Source organism: Lethenteron reissneri, chromosome 30, assembly GCF_015708825.2.
Source record: "Lethenteron reissneri isolate LAM-NWPU_2019-01 chromosome 30, ASM1570882v1, whole genome shotgun sequence".
In the NCBI taxonomy this organism is placed as follows: Eukaryota; Metazoa; Chordata; class Hyperoartia; order Petromyzontiformes; family Petromyzontidae; genus Lethenteron; species Lethenteron reissneri.
In genome coordinates this window covers 9131844-9156372 of record NC_083808.1, presented here as the reverse complement: position 1 = coordinate 9156372, position 24529 = coordinate 9131844, and the positions used below count along the sequence as shown (strand labels likewise).

At 51.2% G+C, this 24529-nt stretch overlaps 1 protein-coding gene across 1 annotated transcript; it reads right to left on the bottom strand.

The window, feature by feature from the left end:
- Nucleotides 1-1268: 1268 nt before the first annotated feature.
- LOC133349511 (endothelial transcription factor GATA-2-like) lies at nt 1269-24318 on the bottom strand. The gene is made up of 5 exons (XM_061563036.1): nt 24061-24318; nt 17983-18381; nt 8415-8560; nt 7054-7179; nt 1269-5791 (listed from the first exon to the last, which is right to left on the bottom strand). The coding sequence occupies exons 2-5, from the start codon at nt 18368-18370 to the stop codon at nt 5273-5275; spliced, it is 1179 nt and encodes a 392-aa protein (XP_061419020.1). The 5' UTR covers nt 18371-18381; nt 24061-24318; the 3' UTR covers nt 1269-5272.
- Between the last annotated feature and the right edge of the window lie 211 nt (nt 24319-24529).

Below are 24529 nucleotides of genomic sequence, written 5' to 3'. Positions count from 1 at the left end.
GGACTCCCAAGTGGCAATGTTTAACATTATATTGATTTAGTGTAAATACCAGAGGCTCCTGCAGCCAAACTAAAGTAAGCTGGCTGTGAAGGTACCACGTTTGTTAATGTTCGTACACGAGTCGTTGGTTGTGTTGTGTTATTGATTATTGCTGTTCTCTCTCACGTTATAACCACTTGCCCAAATCTCCCCGTGGGAGTGAATAAAACGCACGCCTCGAACTGCATAGAACACGCGCGGCTCCTTTGCTGGATCACGATAAAGTAGCGGCGATCAACCGAGAGACCGTTTTACCCAGAACACATGATGAGATAAACACAAATCTGTTGAAAAACACAAATCTGATGATAAAACAGAAATCTAATGATACAACAGAAATCTGATGAAAAAACACAAATCTGATGAGAAAACACAAATCTGATGATAAACACAAATCTGATGATAAACACAAATCTGATGAGAAAACACAAATCTGATGAAAAAACACAAATCTGATGATAAACACAAATCTGATTATAAAACACAAATCTGATGATAAAACACAAATCTGATGATAAACACACAAATCTGATGATACAACACAAATCTGATGATAAACACACAAATCTGATGAGAAAACACAAATCTGATGATTAAACACAAATCTGATGATAAACACACAAATCTGATGATAAAACACAAATCTGATGAGAAAACACAAATCTTATGAAAAAACACAAATCTGATGATAAACACAAATCTGATAAAACACAAATCTGATGATAAAACACAAATCTGATGATAAACACACAAATCTGATGATACAACACAAATCTGATGATAAACACACAAATTTGATGAGAAAACACAAATCTGATGATAAAACACAAATCTGATGATAAACACACAAATCTGATGATAAAACACAAATCTGATGATAAAATACAAATTCGATGATAAAACACAAATCTGATGATAAACACAAATCTGATGAGAAAAAACAAATCTGATGATAAACACACAAATCTGATGATAAAACACAAATTTGAGGATAAAACACAAATCTGATGATAAAACACAAATCTGATGAGAAGACACAAATCTGATGAAACACACAAATCCGATGATAAAACACAAATCTCCTCGTCTATCCGAGTGTTGGTCGCACGTGACATGAGCCTGAGTGGGTTTCAGTGGCGTCGCGGTGTCGGGATGGAGGATGCCACTGCATCACATTCAGGCCCCTTTCACACCGTGACCTCAAAATGCTGCGTAGTCATTGGCTTTATTGTACAGAACGGGACACACTACATCGATAAAAATAAACGAAAGCAAGCGGAATAACAGGTTTTACACGCGCAGTAAAGCACAGGAACAATAAAACATTATATTTTGAACAAACCCCGACGCTGATTGTGTCTAGATTAATTTTTTTATGTACATATATATTTACTTTAAAATCTGGAAGAAAAAACACACTTGCAGTCACAATATTTTAAAATAGGTTCGTAAAAAAAAACGACACTTTTGGAAAACAAAAGCGTCCGCTATGAAAACAACCGCCGTCGTTTATTTGAATTTGGTTTGACCGCACGTCCAATTTCAGCACACGACCGTTCCCGGAATATTCAATATCTTGATACTGGCATGAGGGTTCCAAAGACATAACGGCGTAACGCGAACTATTAATGCTTTGGCGTTCGCATTGTCTTTGCACTGTTTTCCCCCTTTTGGCAGCCTTTGGTCTATAGCACTGCTGAGACAAGGCCATAAAAAGGATGTCTGTGATACAAGCCAATACGTTTCAAGGGCAATGCATACGTTACTAAAGCGTTGTGCGGTTACGCAGACATGATGCCTCGTAACAACCTCCTGTTTTACGCCGGAAAGTATAATAAAGCCTTTTTAAATCATTCAATATCTTGATGCTGGCAAAATATAGCATGAGACGTGGTTGTTTTTTACAAACAAATTATTTTGAATCGCAGCATTTGGGGAGGCATCGCATGCCTTAACTTACAAACTATTGGGCCACACATTGTTAATATCTCAGGACCAGAAACAAACACATTGCCGCAAACGCGAGCCAACTTTGAGTTGGTTTACGTTTCACCGCCGTTTAAACGTCAAGTCATTTTGCATTCAGTTCACGAACAGCAGTGGCGACCGAGCGAACGGCAATGGGGCGCTTCTAGCGAGTGTTCTATTGGTGGGGTAACGTGTTCTGAGACAGGTTTAGCGCAGCCTTTGGCCGGCGAACACCAAAACAACAAACATCGTAGAAAGAGGCGGCATGTGAAAGATTTGAAGTGGGTGAAAAATCCCAACCGCAAGCTCTACGCGGACTCAACAAACTTAAGGCAAGGAGGGCCCGTTTGTTTATTGCGGTCCGATGGAAGGCAACGCCAGTGTGATAATACATCGGTTTTTTTTAAGGCACTTAATTTATTGCACACAACGTAATCAAAGATTGGTCCCCGACGATTGGTTCGTGCTGAACGCGGTCTCTCTGTCGTACTACCGCCTAGGACTTTCCAGGCAGTTGTACTACTTCCGCTGTTGATATGTAAACTCCTTTGTCAAGGCGCTCTCCTCCCCCGACCCAGCTTAAATATACGCTGCCAAGCTTGGCGGTGTTCATTGGGACGCTGTCTTTCCGACAGCTCTGTTTCTTCACCTGTGGACGGCTGCTTGTGTTGTGGTCGAAACGTCGTGAGAATTTTTTTTTAATTTCCCTTCTACGTGACTTTACCGAAAGAACCAAGAAGATACTGCCGAGCCCTTCGCGATCGTGCTGCGTTGCGGCTCTCCGGCGCATTTTCTGGGCCAGGTCCCACCGTCGGACATCGATGGCGAACGGCATTGTGGGAACAGCCGTGAGACACACTGGAGAGCTAATGAGGGCAGTCGGGATGTACCCCGAGCTTTTGTTTCTCCCAGCTCGCATCGGGGTAAAAACCGGTCCCTTGGTCGCCCTTGCAAGAGCGACGCGATTTTTCATTGCATCTCACTTGATCCATGGCAGTTGCTGCTATCGTTGTCAGTAGTCTAGCACGCTGCCATGGTGCGGTGGGCAACGCACTGAACATTCTATCCAAAGAGCTCCAGTTCAAACTTCCGGCGCAACGGATGAAACGAGGGGTCGGCTTCTTAACTGCCCCTGGCCTCTGTCGACCGCAGTTGGTCAATCGACAGGTCGCGAGAGGTGGGGTAAAGTGTTTGGTACGCCCACCTCTTCCAAGACGTTTGGCCAACGTGGAAGAGTAGGCCAAAATACACTCGCCCGAGGGACCCTCCAGAGATCCCTCTAGTGGAGTCCCTTCCACCTGCAGTGGCGTGAGGGAGATGTTGCAGGGCTGCGCCTCTATCTTCACCATGGAGATCTACACAAGAGCAGTCGCCGCCTGTTCATTTTGACTGGGTTCTACCTCTCTCTACGTAATGGAGTTCTCTTTGACGACAGGCTGTTCAGCAACAAGGTTGTGAACCCGTCTCTGCGTATGTTGAACGTTAACCAACTTGTAAGTGGGAGGGTTACCTCCGGGCAAATCCCAATTTATTCCCAACGCTGGCCAAAGTGGAAGAGTGGGCGACCCTCTAGATGAGGCTTCCCTGTGGTGAAGGTCCTTCTGCCAACAGGGGTGTGAGCTAGGCAGTTTCACAGCTGCGCCTCTACCCTCACTGATTGCTTTGTGCACACCGCCAGCCAATCGATTGAGTTGTCTCTGGTCTTTGGCGACCAATGACCATAGTGGTGATTGGGTGGCAGGGTTAATCTTGGGTGGTACAAAATAGATACTGTGCTGTATAATGTTTTCAATTCACTATTATTAGGGTAAGGAAGTACAACATTTGAGATAAGGTATAGAAAAGGGAACCATATTGGTTAATATATTTCCAAACTTTAGAGCGGTGAACGAAGTGGTCCATCCACCAGTGGACTGAGAGGAGGATTCCTCTGTAGTTGTGTAGATTTAGTCAAGCACACCTTGAGGTGTGTGGAGTTGAATAATGTTTATTTTATTTGACCATGTAGTCGTCTATCAACCGCGCTTTCGCGGCACAGTGATAAGGAACGTTGTCTTCGTTTTCAAATTTAGCAGTGTCGTACCCCAAACGCAAACATGTTTTTTTGCGGTTGTAGAAAAACAGCTCCGTCCTATTTATTGTCGTCTAACAGTTATCTCGCGAGCAGATAATGAATGTATCGTAGCGGGCAGTCGATTGCTCACCAGAAAATATGAAGCCCTCTCTTTTTTTCACATTTTCGTTGGTCTCACTCAAATGTCCCTTTCCGGCAGCAAACGACGACAGCAGCAGCAGCAGCAACGTTGAGAAACGTCCCTCAGTGTCCACAGCTTCACCAATGTTCACAGTAAGAGTTCGTTTTCCTGCAGCGTCCGCTGAAAACAGATGTGGCACTCCAGCCGTCAAACCTTCACTCGACTTGTTTGGCCTTTCTATGTGCTGAGGAAGGAGGGCCATTGCCTGCAACGTTTGCCGATTTTAGATATTTTTAAGGCCACAGTCTTATTGACGAATGCGTTGCGTTTCTTCTCCATTATGTTTATAGCTTGCCTTGAGGGCTGCTCCAAAATAGTGAGCAGCGGCTTAGAGTTTAATACAGTTCTTCAAGTGGGGAATTGCGATCATTTTAACCGGCGATGTAGAAAGAGGCACTTGCGGCGCTGGCGCCCACCAAGGAGACGCAGCGATGAAGTCAGCTCGGGTGCAGGGGCCCGGTGGGTCGTTGCAACGCGGGGTTGTCAGAGGTGCCGGCTGCTTGGGGAAGCCTTCATCCAGCAGTGGATTGACCATGGCTGATGATGATGATGACGATGATGGTGATGATGATGAGACTGGGCACAAACTGCACTTTTTCTCTTTTAATCACATTGGCAAAATAGAATGTCAATATGTGTGGAGTAAACAAATTCTTCAGTATTCATATTTTTTTTTTGGAAAGGGTTGAAGACGCGGTGGGGGGTGGATAGAGTGTAATTTTTAAAAGTCACATCAACACCATAAAAGATAATTGCACCAGACACCGATTCGTCTCATCTCTGTAGTCTCCAGCGGCGTAGCTATCGAGTGTGCAGGTGGTGCGACTGCACCGGGGGGCCACAGGCCAGAGGGGCCCAGGTGTCGGCCTTGCGAAGAGAGGGAGAATTTGAATAGGGGACTCCATGGTGATTCTTCACACCAGGGCCCATGCGAAGCAGCCTACACCATTGTAGTCTCGTGACCAAGACTAGCCCATCATCCTCAACAAAAGACTTAGAGCAACGTTCCACTAGCCCAGAGCCGAGACCATACCTGTGGGCGTCTGTAAGCCGAGCTGCTGTTGATGAAGCTGCAAATGATGATGATGCTGGTGTTGAAGGTGATTATGTTGCTCGTGATGACGCTGCTGTTGCTGCTGGTGCTGGTGAAGAAGATGCTGCTGATGCTGCTGCTGTTGATGCTGCTGCTGCAGGTGATGGTGCGACAGGTGATGGTGCGACAGGTGATGGTTGTGGAGGTGAGGAGCGAGCGGCAGGGACGATGCGGCCGTGTGCAGCTGAGCGAGCGAGGGCAGCGCGTGCGCGGCGCCCGCCAGGTGAACCGACGAGAGGTGAGCGGGCGGCAGGGCGCCGCCGCCGAACGCGATGGCGCGGGGCCTGTCGTAGGCCCCGGCGAGGAGCGGCAGCGTCTGCGAGCGGCCCGGGCTCGCGAGCGAGCGCCGGCTCTTGCCGTGCTTGCCCGGCTTGCCGGACGACTTCCGATTGCGCGTCTGGATGCCGTCCTTCTTCATCGTGATGGGGCGGTTCACCTGCGCGCGGCGGGGAGGGGGAGGGGGTAACGGCAGCGGCGTCTCAGTATGCAGGAGGCTGTGGGTTCGATCCCGACCCTGACGCCTGTTGTATATTTGGAGTTTGTGTGTCTCTCTCCACGTGGTCGCGTGGACTTTTCTCCGGATCACATTTTAGAATCAACATCACGCGTTTAGAGTATTTGGCTGCAATAAATTGCCACGTGATAAGCCACTTCGTTGAGCTGTCATTTGTGGCCAGGTCGCTTCTGAAAAGTTTTGCTCAGTGGGCCTGTCCCGGTAGAATAAATAAAGCTTAGTTTAACAAAAATTCAGCCGACGGTTCGCGCAGAGCCACTGGCAATGTACGTATGTTGAACTTCTTTTGCGCCGTACATAGCCAACCACGCTAATCGGAGGTGCGGGGGAAGGACAACAAACCGCGCGCGTGATTAAGCGACGCCAGAAGGGGTGACGGCGGCCAATGTTCAAGGATGAGGATGGGGGGTGGCGGCCGAGGGAGGGGAAAGTGCCCGAGGAAAGGACATCCACCGAGGAGATGCAGCGGCGAAATCCACTCGCGTTTAGAACCCGGATGGATTGCGGCATGGCAGGAACGTGAGGGGGATGTCCACGGCACTGGCCGCAGATCGGTCGCGGCAGATGGTCGTTGCTGCAGTGCGTGTCGGTCAATCGCACCGCACAACTCTGTGGGCTCGTCGCTCTGATCACCATTTACCCGTTAACATCAGAGCGAATAGAGGCATCTATCTGCGTGTACTCAGTAATGTGGGGAGTGGCGGTGCAGTGCCTTACGCACTGCGCTACGTGCAACGTCGGGCCAGCATTTGGAAGTGGCTGGGATCGTTCGCCCAACGTACCACGTTTTACCGGGCATACGTGTCCGGTGTTCTAAGCGGCATTCGGCAAGACATCCCGTCGCACACCGGCACATCTTCCGCTGCGTGCGCACGAGCACGTGCGTACGTGTGCGCGTGTACGCAGGATACGTGCGTGTGACACCAGGAGTGTGCGTGTGTACGCAGGATACGCGTGAACCCAGGAGTGTGTGTGAGTGTGCGTGTGCGCAGGATACGTGTGAACCCAGGAGTGTGCGCGTGTATGCAGGATACGTGCGTCTGACACAAGGAGTGTGCGCCTGTGCGCGTGTACGCAGGATACGTGTGACACCAGGAGTGTGCGCGTGTGCGCGTGTACGCAGGATACGTGTAACACCAGGAGTGTGCGCGTGTGCGTGTGTGCGTGCGAGCAGGACGCCTCACGTTGTGCAGCTTGTAGTAGAGGCCGCACGCGTTGCACACCGGCTCGCCGCTGGCGTTGCGCCTCCACAGCGTCGTGGCGCTCGTCTGGCAGTTGGCGCACGCCGTGCCGCAGCGCCGCGCCGCCGACTGCTCGCAGAGCAGCGGAGTCGCACGACACGCAGAGCGGCAGAGTCAACACGAGGCGTTTGGCTCCGTGTGGGGGGCGGGAAAGGCTCACTCAATCTAGATTTGAAGTTTTCGTAACTGCCGGGATCTATACTCTTTGGTTCTTTCGGTAAAGTCACGTAGGCATAGAATATAGAATAAATTAAATCACGACGTTTCGGGCGTAACAATCAGTGGGCAGCAGTGTTGTTTCTTGCTGTGGTTGTCCCACCTGATGACGGACGCTTGTGTTGCACCTGAAACGTCGTGATTTAATTTATTCCATATTTTATACCCACGTGACTTTACCGAAAGAACCAAAGAGTATGGATCCCGCTCGTCACGCGGCCTTGAGATTCGGGGACGCGTCACGGGATGGTCAGATGCATTGTGCGGGATAACACGCGACTCCTGACAATGCCCCGCACATTGGCACGTTGGGGAAAAGCTCCGGCAGTGGAAATGCTCAGCACGCAGCGCTAAGCCCGGAACACCACGCTTGAGCAAGGACTTTGAAGATTGCAATTAGATGCTCGATAACAGCGCTTGCTCGAACAGGGGAACATAGCGTCGAACGGGTCTGCCTGACCACACTACTGCATCGTTGATGTGCTACGCGGTAGGGCCATTGCCAGGAACGTCGCCTATTATATCTTTATTGATTTGAAGTCCTCAGTGTTGTTTGACAAATGTGGTGATTTTTATCGTTGTTAGATTTCACTCCATTGACAAGTTTGGATCAATTCAGTAACGGGATCAAGACTTGCGCTTACCAAATGAGCGATGAGCAATTACTCACGCGCAGTGTAAGAGGAAACAGACGGATGCCGAACGTTGATTTTTGTTGTGTGCCCATACAATGCAACATGAGTTTGCATCTTGCATGTGTTCATCTCTGCGTGTGTATATGTCTTTGTGTGTGCACGTGTGCAAGTGCGTACGTATGTGTCTGCGCGTCTCTCTGCGCATATGCTATTGCATGCGTGTGAGCGTGCGTGTGAGCGGGCATGTGTCCGAGCGTGCGAGTGTGCATGTGTGCGTGCATGCGTGTGAGCGTGCGAGCGTGCGTGTGCGTGTGTGCGTGTGTGCGTGCGTGCGAGCGTGTATGTGTGCGTGCATGCATGTGAGCGTGCCTGTGAGCGTGGTGTGCGTGCGCGTGCATGTGAACGTGCGTGCGTGCGTGCGTGCGTGTGCGTGTGTGTGAGTGTGGTGCCTACCGGTCGGCGCTTAGGCCGGATGAGCGGGCGGTTGTGGCCGTTCATCTTGTGGTAGAGGCCGCACGCGTTGCACAGGTAGTGTCCGTTGGCATCCCGCCTCCACAGCGGGGTGAACGTAGCCCCACAGTTGGCGCATTCACGGCCCTCTGGCGCACGGGGAGGGGGAGAGACGGGGGGACTGAGGCTGTGGTGCTGCAGTGCGAGCCAAGGCTGACACAATGACGTCTTGCACACGTGATTGTCGTGCTCGCCAACGGCACTTGCTCCAACAGTCTTTCACGGCTATACAGGGGATCTTTGTCTTGTGTAAAAACGGTGGTTGCGGTGGTTGTGCGACGAACCTGGACACCTGAGTTCGACATCGCAGTGACAAATGTCTGAACAGGTCGTGGGCCTCCCCGAGGTCAACTCAGCCTTACATACATCCCTGATGCAGGTGTGTCATTATCAGCATTGGGGATACAAACGCGACCAGGCGTGTGCTGTTGGCCATGCCACACCATCGTTCCGTGTGCCAGCCTTTGTCGGACTTGCTCCAACAGCCTGTTAAGGCTGTATATGGGGGGGGGGGGGGGGGGGCTTTATCTTCGTGAGTGACGATGCACATCATCCACTTGACACTTCTGCAAACTCGTGGGCCCAGCGTGGTCTCTGTGTGTGAGCCGTTTGATGCTGCAGCAGAGCGCCCGACTCACAGCAGCAAAGGTATCTTGCTCATGCGTCATCTCTCTGCGTTGATAAAATAAGTAATTTTTTGTTTCACTAGATTTTGACATTCCTACCCAGTAAGGCTGATTTATGCGAGACTTTTAAGTGTAAAATATAGGAGGAGCGTTAGTATATTGTGGTACAGAAAGTAGGGTGTGGGCCTATTTGTGTGGATGTTCGAGCATTCTACGCACGCTTGTGTGAATTTTTTGTTGTTGCAGGTCCTCTGCTATCCAACCACACACCCAATTTATTGAACAACAGATTGGTCAAACGTCTCAAGCAGCACCCTCGTAAAAAAGCAAACAGAATCTGAATGGCGGTCTAAATTGTACAAATTGTGCTATGTATGTGAAAATAGAATCTGGAAGGTGAATTACTTTCTTCACAGATGATTGGGAGCATACATTTGTGGGTGTTTATTGAGTACGACACTTGAAAAGCAATTTCGAGTCTTCGGCTGAACCTGCGCGTTGAGTGTAATCACAGTCGTCAATTTCTAACATTCTGTTTTTCGGATTTTTCTCGTTATAACTTTTCTAGTTATATATTCTAGTTGTGCCAAGATTTCTACTTTACTGAACATTTACATCCGTGACGCTTGCACTCCGTCATGATCCTTTGTTTATATTACTTCATACCCTTTCAGTATCTCAATCTCAAATATAGGACTGCAAATGTTGTTCCCAAACTATTTTGGCATTTACACTCCTGAGCAGTTCCAGCGGTAGATTGACAAAGTGGCTGTATACTGTATTACACAATGCTCCATAGCAACAACAACAATGATAGGACGTATAAAACAAACACTTGTTCCTCTTTCCACTGTCACGAGCCAAGCCAGGGGGCTTTCGTGGTACGTGTGGTTTTTCCACTGGCTATTTGCCATGCCGAGCCGGAACCAAACCGTGATAACACGGCCTACTAAGATGTGCAAATCTAGCTCGGTGGGGGCACGTAGGGCCGGGGTGGACGGGGACGAATGACTCGTGGATGAAAAGAAAAAACCTGGCGCCTTCTGAGCTGACTGGGCATTGTCCCCACACGGCTCGGTTGTGTGGTGGACAATAGATGTTCCCGTGCCGGTCACGGCAAACATCGGCGGCGAGTCGATGTCGCAGCTCGTCTGGCCGGCGACCCACCACCATTCACCACCAACCCGCATTGACCGGCGTGGGCCAGTATGGTCACATACCGGCCCAGAAATCGACACGATGTGGGTGAGGCCTTCATCCAGCAGTCGATTAAAACATCTAATTAACGGTTGGAATATTTTCGACAACCGCATGTGTGTGCATGTGCGTGCATGGCTTCCTATTTACCCATGCCACCGCGGCCCCTGCCTCTGCCTCGGCCGGCCTCCCCCTCCTCGTCGTCCCCGTCCAGGTGGCCCGGCGGGCACGCCGGGTAGGCGCCCAGCGCGGCGGGGAACCCCGCCGGCTCCCCACGCTCCTCGAGGCCCGCGGGGCCGCCGTGGCGCGATCGCGCCGGGCCCCCCGGGCCCGGGCTGCCCTCGCTCCGTGGGGACGGCGACGCCCCTGCCCCCGCCGCCGGATCCGGGTCCGGCGAGGCTCCGCAGCTGGCGCCGCCGTTGCCACCGTTGCCGCCACCCTCCTTTGGCGGCGTCGGGGGCAACGGGAAGCCCCGCTCGCCCCGCTCGCCCCGCTCGCCCCGCTCGCCCCGGGCGGGCGGCGCTGCGAGCGGCGTGGCGTGGGGGTACGGGGACGGCCGCGCCTTGGCCAGAGGCTCGCGCAGGGCCCAGGCGGTGGTGACAGCCGCGTGGCTCAGCTGATTCAGGTGGTTGAGGTGGTGGTGGTGGTGGCCGTGGTGCAGGTGGTGGTGGGGGTGGAGGTGGTGGTGCGGAGGAGCGGGGGTGGACGAGTTGCCGCCGCTCTCCTGCAGCCACGGGAATCGCAGCTGGGGCCTGCACACGGGGTGGGTCGTGCCGGCCAGACGAGCTGCAACACGCGGGGCACGGGACAACACCAGCAGCGCCACTGTCAGTGAAAACCTGCGGTAATTTCCAGGTGGACAAGAGGGCCGAACACTCTCTCTCTCTCTTTGTGATGTTTAAGTCGTAAATCCAGCTGATGGCTTTAGAGCACAGAGGGCGAATCTCACTCGTGCCCTCTGAGACTCTAAGGGCACTGATCTTGTGAGCAAAAGCAGATTTCACTGAACTTATGAGGTCACTTCTCATCCACACTTGGGTACGAACATTCCCATGTGCCCTAGCACACAGTGAAATGCTCATTGCATGGAAATCAAAGTTATATTTTTAAGAGCTGGATTTTACCCAAATTAAGTGACAATTTTTTTTTAAATTTCGGCACAGCCATCATAAAGTGCACACCACGAAACTTGGAGCAGATTAAGTTTTCACTCCAATTCAACAAAACATATCACTCTAAGAATTAAATATATCACTAATGGTCACACGATGGACATTTATCTGCACGGCGGGATGTATGGGAAAGCGCTCCTCCTGGGGTGGACAAGATGTCACTCGAAGGGGCTTCACGAGTTTAGTGAAATCTGCAAGAGTGGACACCTCTTCTCGTAACACCGTGACGCCAACAACAGCGCAAGTAGAATGGCATTGCATACAAATAAAAATAAAAAACCTTTTGGTCATCTTCATTCTTGGTTAATCAGCGATGGGCCTCAAGTCATAAGCCCTTTACAGAGCCGCTCCGTGTTTAGTTAATCAGCGAGATGTGACTAAAGATTTAACATAAATGTTTACTTAGGACTCCACAAATTACTGAGAATTAACGAAGTGTGCTGTCTGCCTTAGTAAAGTGGATATTAAATACCGCGAGATGTAATCATTCACAAAAACTAGGTCATCCTCGCAGCAGTGGCGGCTTTTGGCTGGGCATCGAACAAAGACGGTCACCACATCGCGCGCTTTCAAATGCGCTTTTGTGGCCGTCTGGAACGCTCTTCCTTCCGATATTAGCAAGCCACTGGAGCTATGCACTTTAAAATTTAGATTGAAAAGTCATTTATTCAAAGCTGCATTTAGCACGGTTGGCTACGTACGATGCGAAAGAAGTTCAACGTAGATGCATTGTAATTTCGATTTAAAGCTTTCGTGACTGCAGGTATTCATCTTCTTGGTTCTTTCGGTAAAGTCACGTAGGTGACCAGGTCACCTGATGACGGCTGCTTGCGTTGTGGCCGAAACGTCGTGAGAATTATGTGTCGTGAGAATTATTTTAGGTCTGTCTTCACCTGATGACGGCTGCTTGCGTTGTGGCCGAAACGTCGTGAGAATTATTTTATTTTATTATTTTTATTGTTTCCATTCTACGTGACTTTACCGAAAGAACCAAGAACGTAGATGCATTGTGTTCGGATGAAACAAATTTGTATTACTTCTCCGCAGTGAAATAGTACAAGCATGTTCGGTGCGGAGACAAAACTATGGAACGGCAGCTAATGGAAGGATCAACGCGCCCGCGAAGGCACCCACCGCGGAGATGGAGCGATTAAAATTCGCTCGCGTGCGGGAAAGAGATTGATTGTTGCATCACAAGTCCATAAGAGAGATGCTGATGGCTTGGGGATAAATCTTACCAATAGTGGATATATCTCGTCTGTTGTTGATGATGATTATAGTATGATACAGGATTGCTCTTACGTTTGTACAGTGAGATCTCGTCACGTCTCGTGACTGGCAGGATGATTTACATCTTGAGGATGGAGTTGGTGAGCGGAGCGTGCACTGTAGCCAGGTAATTAGTGCTAAACGAGTGGGGGGGGGCAAAACTTGGAGAAAATGCGAGCACAGGAGAAGTCGACGAATGGCAGCCGAGCGAGCGGAGTTGGCCAACATCTGCACCCTGAGAAAAGTAACATCCAGCGTGCATCCGAAAAAAACAACTAACCCCCCCCCCCCCCAAAAAAGTAATGAAGACACAATGTAGCACACGGAACACAGGTGCTCAGATCTTTCGACCGTGTGGGTGAGCTTCCACGCCTCCGATTAGCATGGTTGTCCGCGTGCGGTGCGAAAGTTCAACGTGTAATTACATCGGGAAAGCAGCGAGACTCAGAGTAATGACGCTGCGTGCCAGCGGCATTAGACGGCGTGAGAGTGCGAGAGAGTCAGGAGCGCGCACGCCCCAACCCAACAGAGGCTCCCTTGGCAGGAGGCAGGCAGAGCCAGCCCAGCCACTAAGCGACCCTTGCAATTGCAAAGGGCCCCGTGGCCAGCAGAGGGCCCCCTAGAGTCACTGCTAATTAGTGGGTGAAAAAAATCATACATCAAAGGGGCCTCCAACCAAATTTTGCTTAGGGCCCCCAAAGGTCTCGGGCCGGTTCTGGAGGCAGGCAACTAGCCACGGTTCACGCGAGCCAAGAGAGCGGCGAGGTGTCGCTGGGGCCAGCCTCGAGAGGGAATGTCAGGTGAGAGAGACCGCAGCGAAGGGAGGGAGACCTCCACGCGGATGCGGTGGGGGGCGGCAGGCGGGGGGGGGGAGGTTGAGCCGCAGGGCTCTCGGCTCGCTTATAGCGTCGTTTGTCAATAGTTTAAGAACGGCCTTCGAATTCGCCTTCGAGCCCTCGGGGGTTCCACCGCGTGTCCTGGCTGTCCTGGCTGCGCGCAGGTGTGCTGGCATCATCGTCGTCTCACCCGCCACCACCACCACCACCACAAGTTGGGGGGCGTCCATAAATGACGTCACGCGATTTTGGACGATTTTTGACCCCCTTCGTCGAATATGACGTCACAAAGCTCTGCCCCCCCCCTCAAAAAAAATTAAACATGCTTCAAATCGCTTTAAACTATTGTCATTGTAGTGCGTATTAATGTGGCGCTGCACTCTGATGTTGTAGGAGAAAATATTTATTTTAAAAAAGTATTTAATTAAGTAGAATGTGTTGTCTATATTTATTTAAAGTTGCGCATTTTTACGTGACGTAACATTTCTCAACCCCCCCCCCCCCATCGTCACACATCGTCACAAATGTCTGACCCCCCCCCCACCCCCCTAGGTGCGTGACGTCATTTATGGACGGCCCCTTGCGAGTGTGCGCGTGTTTGGACCGAGGCGAGTGGAATCGCAGTGGGGCAAAATCGTTCTCACGTTGCACCCTCCGAGCACGGCCACGCGCGTTCCGATTTGCCGCTCACGGTCAGCATGGCTTGACGAGCGTGTGGACCGGTTCCTGAGCCTCCGTCTCGCTCCACTCGGTCGCCACTAAAGTGAGCGCTGTGCCTGGCGCGGCGTGCCACACATCGGCGCTGGGGAGGCGAATGTGGCAGAGCGTGACGCCAGCGGCCATTCACGGTAGCTGGTCAAATTAGACAAGTGACAAATGGCACGATGGACTTTAATAGTTATAGATTATAATCTATTCCAGATTAATTCAGATTTCTACATAACGGTTAGCACGCTACTTCTCACTGCTAATGCAGTACCGTTTATCGTGGGGAAGTTCTTCCTTTGCACGTTCACCGCAATGACCTTGTCGTCAATGCAGAACTTGATTCATTTGCAAAAGGAATCTATTTGGTGTTTGAATATCTTAACACGCGTCTTTTTTTGCCGAAAATGAGTAAAACTTATTTTTATTTTTCACGCAGTCCCGTTTCAGCGTGCAGCTTAATCTTGATCTGAAGCTTTCGTGACTGCAGGAATCCATACTATTTGGTTCTTTTGGTAAAGTCACGTAGGTAGAAAATAATAGATCACGACGTTTCGATCGCAGCACCAGCAATCGTCATCATTGATGTCACTCTCCCCGTGCCCCACTCTCCCCACTTATTCATCTCTCGTCATCATCATCAATGATGACTGTTGCTTGTGTTGCGATCGGAACGTCGTGATCTACTATTTCTTCTGCCTGCGCTACTTTACCGAAAGAACCAAATAATACAGCGTGCAATTTTTTCTGTCCCCTAGTTTTCAACTTGTAGCCATTTCTTTGTAATCTAACATCGGCTGTAGCCACGCCACCGTGGTGCTGTCCTTCACAGCTGCTGAAGAACGACAACGGTGCTCTCACGCTGCCCCAGTAGCAGCAGCAACAGCAACAAGCAGTAGCAGCAGCAAGCAGCAGCAGCAAGCAGCAGCAGTAGCAGCAGTAGCAGCAGCAGCAGCAGCAAGCAGCAGCAGTAGCAGCAGCAGCAACAAGCAGCAGCAGTAGAAGCAGTAGCAGCAGCAAGCAACAGCAGGATGCAGCAGTAGCAGCAGCAGCCAGCAGCAGAGTAGCAGCAGCAGCAGTAGTAGCAGCAGTAGCAGCAGCAGCAACAAGCAACAGCAGTAGAATCAGTAGCAGCAGCAAACAGCAGCAGTAGCAGCAGTAGCGCAGCAGCAACAAGCAGCAGCAGTAGCAGCAAACATCAGCAGTAGCAGCAGCAGCAACAAGCAGCAGCAGTAGAAGCAGTAGCAGCAGCAGTAGCAGCAGCAGTAGAAGCAGTAGCAGCAGCAGAAGCAGCAGCAGCAACAGCAGCAGCAAGCAGCCTGTGTAGCCGACACGGGAATGCATAGTCCAGGCAGCAGTAGTAGCAGCGCCTCCCTTGCCTCGTGTCCAGAGACTCATCCATCCTCATTCCTCAATGTCTCTCTCACGCGTGCCCCAAACGTGTTGATTATTATCTCACGGCTTTATGCTCTTTATCGAGGCGTGTGAGAAGCCCACTGAGATGGACTGTACGTGCATTGTCCTCCATTTAACCACGATGGCCAGTCGAGATTTATTTTTCACTAGCTGTACTACCCGGCTTCGCCCGGGACTTGGATCCACCACGCCCGGCCGCTTTTGGGTTCGTAGCGCGCGCAGCGTAGCGCTAACCACGACACTACAATGCGTTACGCTTCCACGTGCGCGGGTCACATGACATATTTGACGTCACAGCTCACTTACCGTGCAAAAAATATATGCATTATAGAGCCCCCCCCCCGCCAAAAAAAAAACTAAAGTGTATTTTTATAATTTTTGCATGGTGTACATTCTGGAAAGTACACACATGGCAAATATCAAGTTTTTTGCATGTCGGGAAGTACGCTAAACATTTTTTGAACAGACACACATATTCACAACTTAGCCTTTTATATATAAGGAGATTACATTTTGAGTTAAAGCTTTCGTGACTGCAGGGATTCATCTTCTTGGTTCTTTCGGTAAAGTCACGTAGAAAGGAAATAATAAAATAATAAAAATAAAACATAAGCTCATTCAGACGCTGTCTTTCCGACAGACCTGTTCTTCACCTGAGGAAGGCTGCTTGCGTTGTGGCCGAAACGTCGTGAGAATTGTATTTTATTATGTTTTATTTTTATTATTTTATTATTTCCCTTCTACGTGACTTTACCGAAAGAACCAAGAAGATGGAGATTAAAGTCCCGTATTTAACCACATCAGAGACCATTGAGCTGCATCATGTCTGCGTGTCCTCTAACCACACGGGAGCGCACTGAGGCGCAACATATATGCGCGTCCTTTATTTAGCCACGATACCCCGTTGACATTCATGATTTATTCACGTTCTGTATTGAACCACACACGAGAGTCCACTGAGCTGCTTTAAGTGCTGCACGTCCTTTAGTTAAGCCTCACGAGAGCCCAGTGATGTGCATTCGTCTCGCTGCAATCTCCGTGTTACGACCGTCGGTGTCAAATTTGACCGTCTGCACGTGTTGTTGCTCTCGACTGCGACGCGCGTTTGACGGGAGACGCGCTGATGTGCACGCACAACGATCGCGAGCCTTGTGTGGAATTTAAATAACAACATCGTATCTGACTCGCCACGTAGAGACACCCGATAAAGTTTTTTTAGTAAATGTTCGCGACACGTAACCAGCGCATATGGATGCAAAAAGTATATATATGTGCCAGCATACTTTGCATGTTAAGACGACATCACCTGCTTGTGGTGAGGCTTGCAGGCCTTTGACTTCGCACATTTAAAATGCCGCAACTGTTGTACTATACTGTCCGTTACACATCTATGGTCCAACGTCTCTACTTCCCGCCTTGACCAACTCGCACTGACCAACGCGATGAAGTATGGCCAATAACCATAACGACCCTCACGGCGTGGGGAGAGGCCCTCATCCAGCAGTGGATTGAGACTGGGCTGTGTATGTACACCAGAGGGAAAAGTCAACAGTGCATACGGATAATAGAAGTTGGCGGTTCATAGGCAAATGGCTTCAATCCACTGATTCGGCCCAGCAGTGTAAATGGTTACGGCAGACAGTCGTGGGTTAAAGTGTGGGTACTACCATCCCTTCAGAGATGGATGGCCCACGTGGAAGAGTAGGCCTCTAGAGCTGCCTCGAGTGGAGGCCCTTCCACCAGCAGGGGCGTGAGCGAGGAATTTCGGTGCTGCCCCTTTACATTTGAATGCATTGTCTCATTTGAATTGTCTGCCTCTCCCCGTGTCTCCCTCTGCCCGTGACCCTCTCCCCGTGTCCATCTCTCCCCGTGTCCATCTCTCCTCGTGTCCATCTCTCCCCGTGTCCATCTCTCCCCGTGTCCATCTCTCCCCGTGTTCATCTCTCCCCGTGCCACTCTCCCCGTGTCCATCTCTCCCCGTGTCCATCTCTCCCCGTGTTCATCTCTCCCCGTGTCCATCTCTCCCCGTGCCACTCTCCCCGTCTCCATCTCTCCCCGTGTCCATCTCTCCCCGTGTTCATCGCTCCCCGTGTTCATGTCTCCCGTGTTCATCTCTCCCCGTGTCCATCTCTCCCCGTGTCCATCTCTCCCCGTGTCCATCTCTCCCCGTGTCCATCTCTCCCCGTGTCAATCTCTCCCCGTGTCCATCTCTCCCCGTGTCCATCTCTCCCCATGTCCATCTCTCCCCGTGCCCCACTCTCCCCGTGTCCATGTCTCCCGTGTCTCTCACCGTGAGTCGCTGCTCTGTACTCTGCACTCGCCCCGGGCACGTTCGGATGTCCCTGAGCATCCAGCAGCCCCACAAACACCTCCAGATCCTCACTGTGCAGCGGCATGGGCTGCTGCTGCTGCTGATGATGATGTTGTTGTTGTTGCTGCTGCTGATGCTGATGCTGCTGCTGCTGGTGTTGATGATGCTGATGCTGCTGCTGCTGTTGCTGCTGCTGATGGTGGTGGTGGTGATGATGGAGGTTGCCGTGGAGTTGCCCCGGCACGGCTGCACCCAGGAGCGGGTTCGACTCCCCATATCCATGCGGGAGCCCCGGGGGCACATCGAGCACGCCCGTGCCCTGGGGGCTGCCGTGCCAGCGAGCCAGGTGCTCCACCATCACCTCCATGGGGGCCCCGCCTGCAAAAGGAATCGCCATCATCAGCGGCCACGATCAACCCACTGCTGCCTGAAGGCCTCCCCACGCCGTGCGAGTTACGGTGTTTTATTTGGTCACGCTTGGTGCGGTGACGAGTCCTGGCGATGGCGCGTTCGCCGCTTGTTGCAGACGTTCACGGTTCGATTTCAGCGACCGCCCTGGTTATTGCCGCGGGTCTTATAACCGCCTGCCTCACAGTGGACGTTAAAGATCCCTCGTTGTAAATTCGCAAGGGTTAGGCCATTGTGTGCTGGTGTCGTGGTCCAAATTTTCTACATTTGAAAGTTATCCGCAATTACAGCAGAAATCATGGCCGAGATGGCTCTTGCATATTAGGCTTATCATGGTCTCACGTGGTTAAACAAAATAAACCCAAGGTAAATACTTTATGCCGGCCGGTCAACACGGTTTGTTGAAGGCAGAGAGCCGTACAAGCGGGAGCATAGAAAGTACCGTCCAATATTGGGTTGTTGCTACACTGCCCCTTTGCTGCCCGGCACACAGTGCAACCTCCGAGGGTGCGCCTTTAACAAACTGCTCGTGGGCGATGCTCGCCCATTCCAAGCACTCGCCCACCAGGTTCCAGCCTGCTTAGCTTCCAAGATCTGACGAGATGGAGCGAATTGTGCGAGTGATTATTATTATCGCAAAACTGCGAAGTCGGTCTGTCTGATGACTTGGGCTGTGACATGCATGCGTGCTCAAAGCGCCACCGAAGTTCGATCCTCGGACACGGCTAACGTCAGTGGCGAGTGAAACTTGGACAGGCCTCTGGGTTCTTCACCAGCCGGCACTGGTCAACGTGGTGACTCATGGTCGAATAACCCTCGTGATTGAAACGGCGTGGGGAGGGCCTCCATGCAGCAGTGGATTGACAAAGCGCTGTAAATTATTATATTGAATTCATGATTGTAAAAACTATAAACTAAACTAGTTGCATTTTACCAGGTAAAGCCCACTGAGCTATGTAGCTCTTTTCCAGAAGCGATCGGACCGCAAGTGATAGCCCAACGAAGTGGCTGATCACGTAAAAATCTTATAGCTGCCAAATACTCTAAAAACACGTTGATTCTAAATGTGGAGGGGAAAAACCGGAGGACCCGGAGAAAAATCCACGCGACCACGGGGAGAACACGCGCACTCCAAATATACAAGCGTCAGAGTCGGGATCGAACCCACGACCGCCTGTAAACCAGGCGAGGTAGTTAACATCTCGCCACCGTGTAACCAGGTGGAGCGGTGCAGTGACACAGTGGTTTGCGTGCTGCCCGAAGAACCGGCCACCTCAGCTAGATTCCCGGCCACAGTTAACATCAGTGGCACGGAGCGATATCTGTACTGGCGCTGAGCTCCTGCTCTTCACCAACCCCCACTGACTGGCGTGGTGAAGTATGGTCAAACTAACCTTATGACCGACACGGAACGAAAAGGCCTTCAGACAGCAGTGTATTGTCAAAGGGGCATAAATCAGTATCGCTCCGTGTATCTATCTAGAAAAGCCTCACTGCCTCAAGACGATATCATCAGGAGGGTCCTACGATTGTGGTGCTTGGCTAATTTACCTTGTGGCTAGCGGGAGAAGTCGTGATTATCTAGAGACAACCAACACGTGCCAATTAAAGCTCCCCACATATGGATTCAAGAGCCCGTGAAGAACCCATTTTGAACTTCCATCCGGCCACCTTGCAGCCGAGCGGCTTTAGGAGTTTCACCAATCTCTACGTGGCCCACCAACCCTTGCCTCCAAAGCGCCGTTTCACGGAAGTGCACGACTGCGCTGCTGAGATTTTGTTGAAAGTCAAAGTAGGGCGAAATTCCACATTGCTTTGGCATAGGGCGAGTTTTTCCATAGCTCGCGGCTCACATTTGAAATGTTGCAACTTGAAATCCCAATTTCGGGTCAACTCAACTCTCCGTGCGTCTCTAGTCGGTAAAAAAAAAAAAACTTCTGCTTCTTAAAAAAATCAACCGTGGATGATAAATGCACGCCGTGCTTGTGCAGCACATAGCCGTTGGGATAAACTCGGATGTGCCCGGAGATAACCACCACTTAGAAGCGGACAACCACTCAAAATATATAGAGATGGGTTAACAACCCACTTGCTGTACAGCCCGTCGTAAATAAAATGAAACCTTTATTGCGACGAGATAGATAGACTGTAACGCGATGCTCTATTATGGGGTCACTGTGGCGAAGGTAAAGGGGCAACCCTGCAATTCTTTGCTCAGGCCACTGCTGGCAGAGAAGGGCCTCCACCAACTTCAATGAGCTCTGGAGAGACCCTCTTAGAGTCTCTTTTGCCGACTCGTTCGCGTTGGCCAGACGTCTTCCCAGAGGTGTGAGTACCCACGCTTTACACCCACTAAGCACAGCCTGCAAATTCATCCACCGGCCGACTTTGTGTTGCTGACTGCGGTGTGTGCTGCTGGATGGGTGGACAGAGACGGGGGGGAAGGGGTGGTAAGGAAACCTGCCCATCGATTCAATTGCCGCCACGGGAAATCGAACCGGTGTATGCATCATCTCCCCCCCTCCACGGCATCATCCCCGGCGTGTCCCTCTGATCCTTTTATGAGTTCAGCGCGGAGCAGAAATATTTACCGATTCATATTTCCGTTCGCGGCCGCTCACTGACGGGTGGATTGTTTTCGCTCCTGCTCAACTCTTCTCACTGCTGCCGTTTGTCACGGAACAATGCCGTCCAACAAACAACAAAGTGGAGCGGTGGCGCAGCGGTTAGCGCACCATCAGTGCCGATGAGTGACATCTGAATTTGTCCTGACTGCCCCCCCCCCCCTGCACGAACCTGCGTTGTGGCAGAGGTGGTGGAAGTACGGCACAGCATCCACCGTAATAAACGACCCGGCATTGAGATGCCTTCAATTCATTAATTTGATTAAAATATAGTTCGTTAATTGGCCACGTATATTTCAATCATTGTCAATTAATTACTTCATCCAGTAGAAGATTAACAAAGGGCAGTGCAGTGTTGTTTTTGTGATAATTATAGCAGTGCGCATAGAGCCAAACTGTGATAGCGTACTAGGAGAGAATTGGTGTGATACGCGACGCATAAGACGACTTCTTCCGAACGATAAAAAAAACCCGCCACTGCTCTTTCTACCGCGTGTAGATTATCGTCTTGCGTGTGGCAGGCAGCAAGCGCCTTGTCCAGGAGCGCAGTGCCACCGCCGAGGTCTGCTGGCTACGACGAGAGGGCTCAGGAGAGAGGGAGGAGAGGGAGGGGGGTGGGGTCGCTTCTTGCTATCGCTCCTCTGTGCAACGAATGCAGGACTACAGCGCTTCGCTATTCGGACCGTGATTGTTTCTGCGCGTGGTGCGGACTGTTTGTGTGCACAGACGGCGCCGTGTGGGAGAGTTGGTCGTGATGCGGCTGCTTTGAGCGTGCACTCCACTTGCCCCGCTGCACAAGCGATTGACAAAGGGCTGAAAATAATGATGATGATGATGATGTTGGGGAGCGGTAGTGTGGCGGTTAGCGCTACACTGCGCTACGAACCTGGCGACCCGGGTTCGATTCTCGCTCACGGCCAACACCAGTGACGATTATCTGAACAGGTTCTGGGCACTCCCCTAGATCGACTCAGCCTCAAATGAGTACCTGGTGCGATGTGTGAACATCGCCACTAGGGAGACAAAGGCGGCCGGGCGTGGTGTTGGCCACTCACCCCCTCGTGTACCGTGCCGGCCTTCATAGGTGCTCGCTAACAGCAACTTGCCCCAACAGTCTGTTAAGGCGACACGGGGGATCTTTGTCTTTGATGTTGTTGGTGCAGGATGAAGATATTTTCGAAAAACAATGAAACGTTCACAATTCGGTCATCGAACGTGTGCATGTACGCGTGTGTGTTGAACTTATTTCGCACCGTACGTAGCCAACCGTGCTAATCGGAGGTGCAGGATGAGCGCGGTTGCCCACGGACGCCTGGATGTCACACGCAGTGCTTTGTGACGCGCGCATTTGCACACCTCAACATAATAATTAATTGTAGTCGTTGTTGGAGAACACAAAAAAATTGCATTTAAGAAGCAGCAATAGTCTCTCCTTCACATACCCGTCTCTCCGTACGCAAAGTCTACAATTATTACTCGCACTGATTTCTGGGAGTGCATCATTTCAGCAGCATTCTCTCAAGACAAGCAAGTCCCTGAACCGGCCTTCGACTCCTAAGTGTCTTATCAAGCAGGAGCCAGGCTCTCTTAATTCAATGCCGGCGAACCGCCGCTCCCGACACAGACAAGGAAGCGCCTTCTGTCTGCGCTATGGGGTCACAGATCAACGCGAAGTTGCATAGCGATGTACATAACTCAAGATCATCTCTCGACCCCGGTGTGGAGAACATGAATCGTAAGTTACAGCAGCGGACAGGACGCGCCCACTTCTCACCACGGCGCATGCGGAGTGGCACTGTCACTCAAATCGCGCTCATCGGAGCAATTGTCACGATGGACTGGTGAGGCAGATGCCTCATCAAGCAGTGAGCCATCGATTTGTTTTCAAGACCCCAGTCCTTGATACGCCAACGCCCGCAAGAGAGCTGCACCCTTGCAATGAAGTCTGCCAGTTCATTACATTTTCCACGTTATTTTGTGATCAAGCTAAGCACGAGTAATACATAAAACGCAACACACTAGTCAACAATACTGCTGTAAAAAAGTATATATAATCGACGACGTTTCTGGCCATAGCCCTTCTTCACTTCACATATTTCAGTATTAAAATTGTTTCGATTTAAAGCTTTCGTGACTGCAGGGATTCATCTTCCTGGTTCTTTCGGTAAAGTCACGTAGAATGGAAATAATAAAATAATAAAAATAAAACATCTTCTCGACAGACCTATTCTTCACCTGAGGACGGCTGCTTGCGTTGTGGCCGAAACGTCGTGAGAATTATTTAATTATGTTTAATTTTTATTATTTTATTATTTCCATTCTACGTGACTTTGCCGAAAGAACCAAGAAGAGTATCATTGTTATCACGATTATGCCGGATCAATAATCAAATGCGATCCACTGCGTTTGCTCAATCCGCTGCTGGATGAAGGCCACCCCATGGCCGTGTCGGCCGCGATCGCTGTCCGACCTATACTTCACCGGACTCGTCACTGGTGTTAGGCCGTGGACAGGGGGCAGCCGACCGGCAAATCCTCGGCTTCGTAGCGCAGTGCGCTAAGCATTGCGCCACCGCTCCAGGAGAGGCAGCTTCGACCTGCGCCTCGTCGCCGCCGTCCCCGCAGCATCGGCACGTGCGCCGCTGTGACTGCCATTAGCATCACAATCCAGGTCCATCATCAACACGTGGTTTTGAATGCCGCATTACCATGGCCATTGTTGGTAAGTCTCATTAATTACTCACGTGAATAGAGTCTCCAATTGAGCTTGAGCGCCAAGGCGCACCGGGGGGTTGGTGGTGTGGCCGCCACCACGCCTGGCCGCCTTTGTCTCCCCATCAATGACGTTTATTGTCCGCACCAGGTACACTTATTTAAGGTTCATTCAAATTCGGGGAGACTCAGGGCCGCAGCAGCTTCAGACGCCACTCGCAGCTGACGTTTGCGATCAGCGGACCGTGAATCGAACTGGGATCGCAGTGCGCGACCCGCCGGCCCACTACGCGGCTTGCTGCGTAAACACTCACCTCGATAGGACGCTCTGGTCGGGGTTGGTGGTAGCTCCTGGGACGGGTGATGAAGCGGGTATCTCTGCGTGCACGTCGCTGGCTGTACGTGCGCTTCTGTTTCCGTGAGTTGCCCGTCTCAGCTGCAGGGGAGCGCGTTTTTTCGTTTCCTCTCGCAGGCGTGGCTACGCGTAACGCTACAGAATCTACCCCCCACCTCCACCTCCTCACCCGCCCCTGTGATGTTCACCTAAGAACCCCTCTCTCCATCCACGTACGGTGGCCACGGTCAGCGGAGCGAGCAAGTTTAAGCGGTGCCCGCACTCGTGCCGGGGTCTTCACTGCGCTACGCGATGCCGACGGAGGCTGACGGCTCGCTCCACTTTCCTCCAGCGACGCAGAACGGCGCTCAGAGCTCAAGTGTCGTGCGGTGCACCGATGCCATCATCGTCATCGCCAGCACCGTCGGCGAGCAGGAGTCGTCCACTTT

Excerpts from the sequence above, each read along its gene's own strand:
- LOC133349511 (XM_061563036.1), bottom strand. The coding sequence starts at position 18,370 with ATGGAGGTGATGGTGGAGCACCTGGCTCGCTGGCACGGCAGCCCCCAG. Across the intron at positions 8,561-17,982 it reads GTACAGAGCAGCGACTCACG|AGGGCCGTGAATGCGCCAAC; the intron begins GTGAGAGACACG and ends CCCGTGCGCCAG. Across the intron at positions 7,180-8,414 it reads TCCGGCCTAAGCGCCGACCG|TCGGCGGCGCGGCGCTGCGG; the intron begins GTAGGCACCACA and ends CTCTGCGAGCAG.